Source organism: Triticum dicoccoides, chromosome 6B, assembly GCF_002162155.2.
Source record: "Triticum dicoccoides isolate Atlit2015 ecotype Zavitan chromosome 6B, WEW_v2.0, whole genome shotgun sequence".
Taxonomy (NCBI): Eukaryota; Viridiplantae; Streptophyta; class Magnoliopsida; order Poales; family Poaceae; genus Triticum; species Triticum dicoccoides.
In genome coordinates this window covers 707122429-707133651 of record NC_041391.1, presented here as the reverse complement: position 1 = coordinate 707133651, position 11223 = coordinate 707122429, and the positions used below count along the sequence as shown (strand labels likewise).

The 11223-nt window shown below is 44.3% G+C and overlaps 1 protein-coding gene and 1 pseudogene across 1 annotated transcript; one reads left to right on the top strand and one right to left on the bottom strand.

Moving 5' to 3' along the window:
* Positions 1 to 2056: 2056 nt before the first annotated feature.
* On the bottom strand, positions 2057 to 4532 carry LOC119322595 (annotated as a pseudogene).
* Positions 4533 to 9289: 4757 nt separating this feature from the next.
* LOC119321583 (mitochondrial metalloendopeptidase OMA1-like) lies at positions 9290 to 10374 on the top strand. The gene is made up of 3 exons (XM_037595204.1): positions 9290 to 9793; positions 9885 to 10036; positions 10128 to 10374. The coding sequence occupies exons 1-3, from the start codon at positions 9290 to 9292 to the stop codon at positions 10372 to 10374; spliced, it is 903 nt and encodes a 300-aa protein (XP_037451101.1).
* The last annotated feature ends 849 nt before the right edge of the window (positions 10375 to 11223 follow it).

The following is an 11223-nucleotide window of genomic DNA, read 5'->3' as shown; positions in this document are numbered from 1 at the left end:
TAGGAAATCGCTACAGCTAACTAATAGTAGCGCGTTCCGAAAACGCGCTGCTGATATAGTCAATAGTAGTAGCGCAGGCGCAGATAGCGCTACTACTAACAGTTAGCTGTAACGCCTTATTGGTAGCGCAGGTGCCCGCGCTGCTGATAGCCTCAAAACCCGCGCTACTACTAGGGTTTTCCCTAGTAGTGATTTATTCTACCTTTAGCTCCTCGTTGGGTTCGACACTCTTACTTATCAAAAACTGTTGCGATCCCCTACACTTGTGGGTTATCAACGAACCGTAGCAGTTGGAGGAGGTGCGCGACCACGGAGTGCCAGATCAGATCCGAGGGGTGGTGGTGGTTGCGCTCCAGCATGAGGGGAGGGGGGTGCTGGGGCGGGGCGAGACCTCACAGGCACCAGCTCCGGGCGCGGCAACGCCTCGCCGGCCGGCCCACTAGAAGCGGCGCAGGAGGGGGCGTTGGCGGAGGAGCCCCCGGCCAGATCGAGGGTTGGCAGGAATCTGGCGGGGGAGGAGGACGAGGCCGCCCCGCCGTCACCATCCTCGGGCGCGGCGCGGCTTCGCCGGCCAGCCCTCCGGCAAAGGCGTAGCGGGGCGCGGTGGTGGAGGTGGCCTTCGAGCGGCGGCGAGGTCTTTCCCCCGTGTCGCCAGACGCGGGCGACGCGGGGGACGCTTCGTCAGTGTCCCGTGTGTGGTGGTTTCTGATCGTGCTATGGTTGTCAATTTACACCCATGGGTATTTAAGTGGGTGGGTATAGAAGGTTTCTATGGGTATGAGTTTGGGCGGAAGGAGGTTGTACCCGCCCATACCTTACCCATTTTCTATCCCTACATGCAAAACACTACTTTCCTTTCCTTCTTTTAGTTTACTTTACTTACATCTTTAAATGGGGAAACTATTATGTTTAAAATAAATTAAACGTTCAACGTACATACAAAGAATGTCCCCGCATTATTAAGAAATGTTCAGGCAACTTTAGCATTTAAAAAAAAATCATGACATTGAAAAAATGTTCCCACAATTCAAAAAATGTTTCATACCATTCAAAAAAATGCAGGTGAAAATTCAATACAAATGCTCACATGTTTCAATAAAAATGTTCATGACATTTTTAAAAAATGGTTATACAATATAAGACGATATTTGCGTAGTATAAAAAAATGTTTCATACCATTCAAAATATTTACATGACATTTCAAATACAATGTCCACTTGTTTCAAAAAATGTTCATGAATGTTTATACAATGTGTAAAGATATCCATGTACTAGTATAAAAAATTGTGCCTGTATTTTCACTAGTTGGAAAGATTGGAGCTTAAATCTTTGAAAAAATAGAGACACATTGAGTTGCAGCGTACCTTCCATTCAGTTTGGTTTAACAGAACCCAATTCCCAATCGATTTCTCAGATTTTCAGCTGTTTTTACTTCAATTGTATAGAAATTTAAAAGCCAAATGTTATGTAGTACCACTTCCCAGCTTCAGATGTGGAGTGTGGTGTCGGATGCAAGCACACAGAATGGCTGAAATATATTTCAGATATAGCCCCAAGTGTAGAAATGCGAGAGGGACACATAATCCATGTAAGACAAGCATACCATCTTTGTGAAAAGAAAAATCTATTGAAAGAAAATCATACTCAGTGACCACCTATCTCACCTTGGGGCAGATAAGGTTAATGCTGGACGGATGCCGGTGTTGAATTTGCGGATGGATTATCTAGAATAGTCACTAAAAAATGTAGTTTCTCCCTACCACAGTAGGCACTATCTCCAGTTTATAAGTACTTCATCTGCCCCAAATTTGGGACAGAGGTAGGATTGTTCTTCCTTCAAGCCACCACCTAGTATCTTTTCTGGCACACGTCGCATGGCACTACCGTTTTTTCAGCTCTAAAGGTCCGAGTCAACAGTGAGATACTTCACTGGACAATCAAACATATATATTGGCTGGAAGTTACAATTTAAGATATCCAAACATAATTCCAGAGTATATACAATACCAATATGCAAAAGCAAAAACATAGAAATTAATTTCATTATCCACCCGTTTCACCTTGGGGCTGATAATATGGATGCTTGAGATGGACCTGAATATGTGGATGGATTATCTTGAACAAACATGATTGAATTTGCATCAAAAGTTTCTACGCTCACTGCACCTTCCAATACCTTGATCACTGTTGACATTGAAGGCCTTCGACTGCTGTCATTTTGCAGGCACCATATTGCGAGCTTCATCATTTGAATCACTTCCTCATGGCGTGACACCATATCGTCACTATGTTTGTCGATCAGATCAATCAATCGATTGTTTTGTTCCTTTTCTCGTAATATATTTATGAGCTGAACTTCCTCCTCAGACTGAGAATGGTCAATATTTTTTCTCCCACTTAATATTTCCATCACGACAACTCCAAAGCTGTAGACATCCACTTTTTCAGTGATCCGTGACGTCAACCATTCAGGTGCAAAATATCCGGGTGTTCCTCTCATCATAGTCACTACCTTGCTTTGATCCCTACTTATTAACTTACATAGTCCAAAATCACCTACTTTGGCATTGAAATTCTCATCCAAGAGAATATTTTGTGGTTTGATGTCCAAATGAGCAATTTTTCTCCTGCACTCCTCATGAAGATAACAAAGGCCCTTGGCAATATCCAATATGATCCTACAACGAGTGCACCAATCAAGAGGGTTGTTGTTATGACGGTAATAGATCCACCTATCAAGCGACCCACTTGACATATATTCGTATACTAGAAGCCTTTCCGACTTCTCTGCACAAAACCCAATCAGTTTGACAAGATTGATGTGTTCAATGCTTCCAATGGTCTCGACCTCTGCCAAGAACTCTTTCTTTCCCTGTCTAGCACCTTCCAAACGTTTTACTGCAATTCTTTCTTCATCTAATTTACCTTCAAAAACTGACCCAAACCCGCCTTCTCCGAGTTTCTTATCGAATCCTCCAGTGCATTCAGTCAACTTCTCAAGAGAAAACCTTGTTGGCATTCCAGGAAATTGGTCGAAATAAAATTCCTCGTCTTTGTCTTCATACTTCCTCCTCCTTTGTCGATAAAGAGTGACCGCAATGATAAACAATACAAGAGTAGCAATAGCTCCAAATGTAGCAACTAACAACACCTTTTTTTTGTTTGAAGTAGATGCAGAAATGGTGGGGCTAAGCTGCACCTTGAGGTAAGCAGAGGAGTTGTAACCAAATGCTTTAGGCTGTATTGATTGCAAAGAGAAGACCTCCGTCAACCAGTCACATTTTCCAAGGGAATTGTTCCGGTGCCTAAATATAACAGCCTTGCAGGAGCAATTCTTCAGGCATGCTTGCTTACAGTCATCGATGCTTGTTGCATTCACAACCATGGGATTTTTGACAAAGTAAGAAATATTAGTAAGTGTAAAGAGTTGATGGTATTGAATTTCTTGACAAGAGATTGGAGTTATTGGGGTGGAACCAAGATTTGGCTTCCGTTCCTCCACTGGCTTGAAGTACCGTGAATTTGAATTGTTCTCAAGTGGATAAGTGCACTGTACGCCCATGCATATGCCGTACCGTCCACAGACTGTTGGGTAAGCACAATAATCTACTTGCATTAAATCATACTCCACGGTCCATGATAGACCAGACCGTTCATACCGCCTCAAGTGTCCGTCTGAATCTAATCTCATGTACCGGGTAGATTTTGCTTGCGGCAGTGAGATCTGATGATATATATCTGACTGCACAGAGACGGTCATGAGGCTTTCATTCACGAATGTAACAGTTATTGGATCATTTCCTTTCTTGTGGACGGACACCCAGGATAAGCGGTAGTATAGTTGTGGTGGTGTGGATTCAGCATACGCATGTAATCCATCTGGGAGTACAGTGATATAAAACTGATTTGGATTCATTTATTGCAGAAGTACTTGCTGTGAGCCTCGTACCTTCCACAAGTGACTGCCCGGGGACCAATGTGTCAGTAGGATGATCAAACGACTGCCACGCTGTTGCATTTCTCTGATCGAACAACACCAAATTGCCTATATCGGTGATCAACATTCCAGCGACAGACTGGCCTGAGCTGCTGCTGGACCAGACATGGCTACCATCATCATCACGGAGGACCAAGTTCCCATCCGATGTAAACTCAAGGGTTGCATTCTCTGTGACAGGGTGAGCCCGGTTGGCAGACCAGATTACCTGCGGCTGCTGAGTTATGGCATTATTAGGGTTGAACCCAACGTTGATGTGAATGAACACCGCAAAGAGGAAATCGTTGCATGGTGACTGACGGGGGACACATGTGAACCCTGCGGCAACATCAAGTTCGGAGTCAGGGCTAGCTTGAGTTTCTGGTCCTAGAGAACGGGTGACGATGGTGCGGTGGCCGCTGATGCTGTCGCGGAGAAAAAAGTTGTTGATCCAAACCGTCGAGGGTTTGGCCATGGAATAATTCAAGGCCTGCGCAGCCAAGTGCAAGGGTGCTGCAGCCGCAAGCACGAGGAAGAAGAGCAGGGCAGGACCCATGGTGCTTCAAACCGAAACTGTAACCAGTAAACCAGTCAGTTATTGGCCCTATGCATGGTAAGCAAGCTCGAGATGAGCTTTGCGGAGTAGTGCAAGCAAAGATCACAAGGTCTAACCTGTATTGCGCCGCTGTGTAGAAGATGGTCTAGTCAGTTCTCTTCTCCAGAACTCTCTTTCTGCTCATCCGTTCTCTTCTCCAGTTCTTTGGAGTTGGAAAGATGGATTGCTCTTTTTTTACGTTTTGATTAGTGCAAAAGTTTCGCTGCCTGACTAGTTCAGAAGCTTCACTGTCACTGTGCCGGCCTTGTCGCCGGCCCAAGCTATTTCATTTGTTTACATGCTACTCTCTAGTTGCTGGACCGCTTGTGCCGGCCCAAGCTATTTCATTTGTTTACATGCTACCTGCTGAACTGTGGGACTGTGCGTCAACAAGTGTCAGCTGCAGCTCATCCCTGTTGAACGTGACCAAGAAAGCCCCCTCGCAAAAGTTCAAGTGCACCCACGTAGAATCAACTACTCCTTCCATCCAGAATTACTTGTCAGTTCTAGATACATCCATTTTCACGACAAATAATTCCGGACCAAGGAAGTATGTATATATTTGTGTTGGAGAGAGAAATAATGCCATCCACAAAGAATTGTGCATCTAGAGGCATATATCTGCATTCTTTCGCCGGAGTATAAGATATACATGTAAGATAATGTGGTCTTCGTGATCTCGAGCTACTAGAAGAAGGCCTAGCCTGGCTGAATTCTACTCCCTCCGTTCCTAAATATTTGTCTTTTTAAAGATTTCAAATGGACTATCACATATGGATGTATATAGACATATTTTAGAGTGTAGATTCACTCATTTTACTTCGTATGTAGTCACTTGTTAAAATCTCTAAAAAGACAAATATTTAGGAACGAAGGGAGTACATGATTAGATTTCTAGTATGAAATTTCCAATGCTTGCACCCTAGAAATAACTAAAGGGTTACTTTCAAAAGGTTTGAGCAGAACCCAAAATTTATTTGTAGTGTAGTGCAAACGAATCCTTAGAAAATTTTCCTATAGGATTCCATACTACAAATCAAACAACCCAGGATTCTAATTCTCCAGAGTTCATATGAAAATCCTTTGAATCAAAGACGCCATAACGACATGCTCGATTGATGGACTTTGGTGCAGTTAAACCCATGCTATTTTATCTTTTCGAGACTATGTACTGTACTAGGTACTTGTTGAAGATTTCATTTAATAATATGGTTGCATGCATCATTGCAATGCAGAGGCCGGGGGCATTCGTCCTTTTGAAAAAAAAATGTATAATGTGTCTTATGCTCAGAAGAATTCAAACACAAATTCTTGCCTATGCCACACTAGTCATGTTTTTTCCTTCATGACCAGTATTGCACATTTCTATTTTATTTTTATTAGGACATATGGCAGGTGCTGGACATTAAGTTTCTGCACCCGAGTTCATATGCACCCTCATGAACAGTAAAAATAGAAAAACTAGAAAAATCTGATTTTCTTTTGAAACAAACATTGATGAATTCTGAACATGCATGCTAAAATTCACGAAGAAACATCATTCCCAAATGCTTCTATAAAAAACAAAATTGATGCTCCAAAAAACAGACTTTTTGGAACATCAATTTTGTTTTTTATGGAAGCATTTTTGGAATGTTGTCTTTTCATGAAATTTTGTGCGCATGTTCAGAATCCATCAATGTTTGTTAAAAAAAATCAGGTTTTTATATATTTTTCACTATTTCTTACGATTTTACTATTCACGAGGGTTAATATTAGCTCGGATGCAGAAGGGTACTTTCGGCAGGTGCTCTGCTTTTGCATTAAAAATTAGGAATTTATAGAGTTTGAATAGCCCCAAGGTATTACAAAGTACAAGAGACAATCTCTTTGTTTACAGTAGCTGCGCCTAGCAAAGGCATTGTCAAGTTGCTTGATGCATTGGTGTAGAGTCCATGGGGATAATGGAAGGATGCTGCCTCTGCATCTGGGCGATGCATGCAGCCATTTTATTGATTATTCACAAAGACCTTACAAAGTAGATCATCAGGTAGTATGAAGCCACCATCTTAGCAACATCTGTCGCTGCTCCTATCCACATGATGAAGGAGTGATGATAGTCCGAGCCTAATACCAAACAGACATCACCATAAATGCCTAATATCTAAATCCAGAGGCCCCACACGGTTAACAGTTGATGTTGTCTGTTCTAGGCGCCCCCCTCCCCACATATATATAGGTGGGAGGGGAGGAGAGGCTGCCAGGGGGCGCCCCAAGTAGGATCCGAATCCTACTTGGGGTTTCCCCAAGTGGCGCCCCTGCCTTATTTTACCGGAGAAGAAAGGGAAGGAGGAAGAGAGAAAGGAAGGGGGGGGGGTCGAACCCCCCTTTTTTCCTTCTCCAATTCAGCCACATGCCTGGGGGGGACCCTTGTGGGCTGGTGTGCTCCCCTCTTATGGCCCATATAGCCCATATCTTCTCCCCGGGGGTTCCGGTAACCCCTCCGGTACTTCGATAAAAACCCGATACACTCCGGAACACTTCCGGTGTTAGAATACTATCATCCTATATATCAATCTTTACCTCTCAAACATTTCGAGACTCCTCGTCATGTCCGTGATATCATCCGGGACTCCAAACAATATTCGGTCACCAACTCACATAACTCATAAAATACAATATCGTCATCGAACGTTAAGCGTGCGGACCCTACGGGTTCGAGAACTATGTAGACATAACCGAGACACCTCTCCGGTACGATCAATAACCAATAGCGGAACCTGGATGCTCATATTGGCTCCCACATATTCTACGAAGATCTTTATTGGTCGAACCGTTATGATACATTATTCCCTTTGTCATCGGTATGTTACTTGCCGAGATTTTACCATCGGCATCTTCATACCCAGTTCATTCTCATTACCAGCAAGTCTCCTTACTCTTTCCGTAATACATCATACTATAACTAACTCATTAGTCACTTTGCTTGCAAGGCTTCTTATGATGTGTATTACCAAGAGAGCCCAGAGATACCTCTTAGATACTCGGAGTGACAAATCCTAATCTTGAACTATGCCAACCCAACAAACACTTTCGAAGATACCTGTAGAGCATCTTTATAACCACCCAGTTACTTTGTGACGTTTGATAGCACATAAGGCATTCCTCCGGCATCTGCGAGTTTCATAATCTCATAGTCGAAGGTATCAAGTTTCCGGTTAATACAATTCTAGTATGAATAATAAACATTTATCATAAAATAAGGAAATATAAAATAACAACTTTATTATTGCCTCTAGGGCATATTTCCTTCACCTCATACTCAATAACTTACGTACAAACACCGCGGTGAGTTTGACCAAAGGAAAAGACATATTGTTTTTTTGTGAGTGGGAAAAAAACTTGTTGAAAAACATACCCCCCCCCCCAACAACTTACATTATGTGAAAATAACACAACAATTTACAAACCGCATATCCGATAACTTACATACAAACACCGCGGTGACTAAGACCAAACGAGAAAAGGTTTTTGAAATACATAACCCCCGGTAACTTATATGAAAATAGCACGATAATATACGAAACGCAAAAAGGTGTAAAAAGCATACCAGCGTTAACTCATGTGAAAATGGCACGATAATATACGAACTGCATACCCGATAACTTATGTACAAACACCACGTTAACTTTGACCAATAGAGAAATGTTGTTGAAATACATAACGTCGATAACTTATGTGAAAATAACATGATAATATACGAACTGCATACCCGATGGGAGGGGTTCGTGCGGGGGGATCGGGATGGCCTGGAAAATCGGGAGAAGGGATGTGTTTCGTGCGGCATGAGGGGGTGCGGTGGTTTTTACAATCTAGCACACGATTGCCAGTTATTACGGTCCTTTTCTTAATAATAGTTTGGATTGCTTACCACATGTATCATGCTTTCTTTTTTCATGTGGTTTTCAGATATTTAGTTGAAAACTACGCATGATGGTCACTACTGGAATCGTGGGCCAGTACGTACGGCTGGCCTACGTACGCATACAGGTAGCCTTCGGTTCAGCTCCTCTCTCGTTTGGTGAGTAATGCTACACATACAAACGAGTTACAAGGTTTTACAAAGAGGGTTAATTTGATTGGTCAATAGGTGGGGATGCGGCCCACCCCCCTGAAAATAGGGGGGGGCAAGTTTATGATTGGTTAGTAGATGAAAAAAAATCTTAGTCAGCGTGTAATTGCGTGTAACTCTTTGTATGTTTAGCATTATTGCTCGTTTGGATTCCAGGTCTGGACTCTCCCTCGCAGACTTGATCGATCGAGACCAACAGGAGGCTACAGATATGACGCAACCCTACGATACGAAGGAAGAGCGGCCGTCCCCAACCCCAAGAGGCATCCCGGCGAGCGGCGGCGGCTCGGCCCCCAAAAGATAGACCAAACCTAACCGAGAGAACATGAGCATCTTTATCAGGAAACTGCGCCCCTCCCTGTCCGGGCTACTCCGGTCCAAGCCGGCCGTCCCAACGCCTGTTCCACCGTTACCAACCGCCCGGCGCTACTACCATGCGCCATGCACGCGGCGATCTCACGATGCCCTGCAATCATCTGGCCGAGGCGTACTCTTCCGCCCCAACCCTGTCCTCGGCCGTCGACCACCGCCGTCACAGCTAGCGATCCCGCGGTACTACTCCTATAGGCGAAAAAGGAGTTCTGCCAACGAGGCCGTGAGAACAGTCATGGCAGTAGTCATGCTCGTCGGAGGGGTGGTCATCACGATCCGCCACGGCACCATCGAGACCGTGCCCTACACCAACCGCCACCACTTGCTCATCATCTCGTCCGAGGAAGAGCGCAACCTCGGCGAGTCGCAGTTTGCCAGCCTCAAGAAGGAGCTGGGCAAGAAAGTCCTCCCCACGTCCCACCCGGATACCGTCCGCGTCACCGGCATCTCCACCAAGATAATCGACGCTGCCCGCCGCGGCCTCGCCAGCGATGACAATGGTAAGCTACTTGACGAAGCAATTTGGAGCTCCAATGCAGCGCAGAAGAAGAAGCCAAGGAAGGTTTGGGGAGGGCAGCCGATGACGAAGCATCTCGACGAGCTCAAGTGGGAGGTAATCGTCGTCGACGATAAGCTGGTGAATGCAATGTGCTTGCCCGGTGGCAAGATCGTAGTCTACACCGGGTTGCTCCACCACTTCAACACTGATGCTGAGATTGCCACGGTGCTAGGGCACGAGGTAGGTAGTCAGGAATAATGTTCGGTTGCCCTATTGGGCTCGGATGATGGATCTCCCAACTGACGTGGCTGTTGCATTTTGTCTTTTGTAGATTGCACACGTTATTGCAAGGCACATTGCCGAGACGTTCACCAAGAACATGTGGACTGCCATTCTGCAGGCGTTAATGACTATCGACACTGATGACTCAAAGATGGTCAATGATCTGACCGAATACCTACTCACTTTGCCCTTCTCACGAAAGTATATATTTTCACATCGTTCATGTTGATTTAGAATTATTTCCTTGTTAAAGTTGTTCTTCATGGTCGATATATAAATGTTGCCTATGTAGGATGGAGATAGAGGCAGATCACATCGGAATCCTGCTGCTCGCAGCTGCTGGTTTCGATCCACGCGTAGCGCCTGGCTTCTACGAGAAGCTAGGAAAGATCAGTGGGAACACATCGGCATTGGAACAGTACAAAAATACTCATCCGTCCAGCGAGAAAAGATCACGGCTTTTAGCGGAGCCCAAGGTCATGGAGAAGGCGATGGCATTGTACAGAGAAGCAAGAACAAGAAATGGAGAAAGTGAATGATTCGTCATTTTTTTTGTCAATACTCAACGGTTGATTTCTTTTACCTTTTTCTTCTGAAAAGAAGAGGATGTCGATTTCAGTTGATAGTTTCTTATTTCGGGTTGATGTCCATGATTTCGTCGTTGGGTGCAGGCAATAAAACATGTGCGATTTGATGGTACTGTTTAAGGGGGGGGGGGGTTACTAAATTTTCGGACTCATAAATTCTCTCGTGGTTGTCCTCACCATTTCGATGCAGTGGCCAACTGGCAACCATATCAATAATATGCATTCTTTTCTGAAAATCCACTCAATCAGTAAGTGATTGATAAATTGGAGGCCAAGAAATACACATATAATTTTTTTCTGAAAAAGAATTTGCTCATGCTATTTTTGTAGTAGTCCTTTGGCGATGAACAATGAGATGCGAGAAGAACAGAGATAGACACCGACGAGTATGGGTTGAAATAATCATTCCTATGGCTCTCACCGCTGATGTTAGGGTTTGAAGTGGGCGTCTGTTGAGGTGCCGGCTGATTTTCCTCGGTGTGTTGCGCTGGGGATGGTCCAGGGTTTGGAGTGGCCGTTTGTTGATCTTCCTCGGGGCGTTTGGAGCCAGAGTCTTCAACCCAGCGCTCTGGTTGGTCGTCGCGGTGGCGGCGTCCAGGCGGCGGCATTTCATTTGTTGGCGATATCATTTGTTGGCATTTGTTGACATTTTATAAGTAGCTTATAAGGTGCATTTCATTTGAGAGAAAGGTGGATATGTCGGAGATATCCACATTCACATGGTTGGCGATATCTATTTTTCTTTTGGTCGATTGTTTTAGAAGTGGTCGGCGTCTATGAAAGGATCGATATAGTTGACTA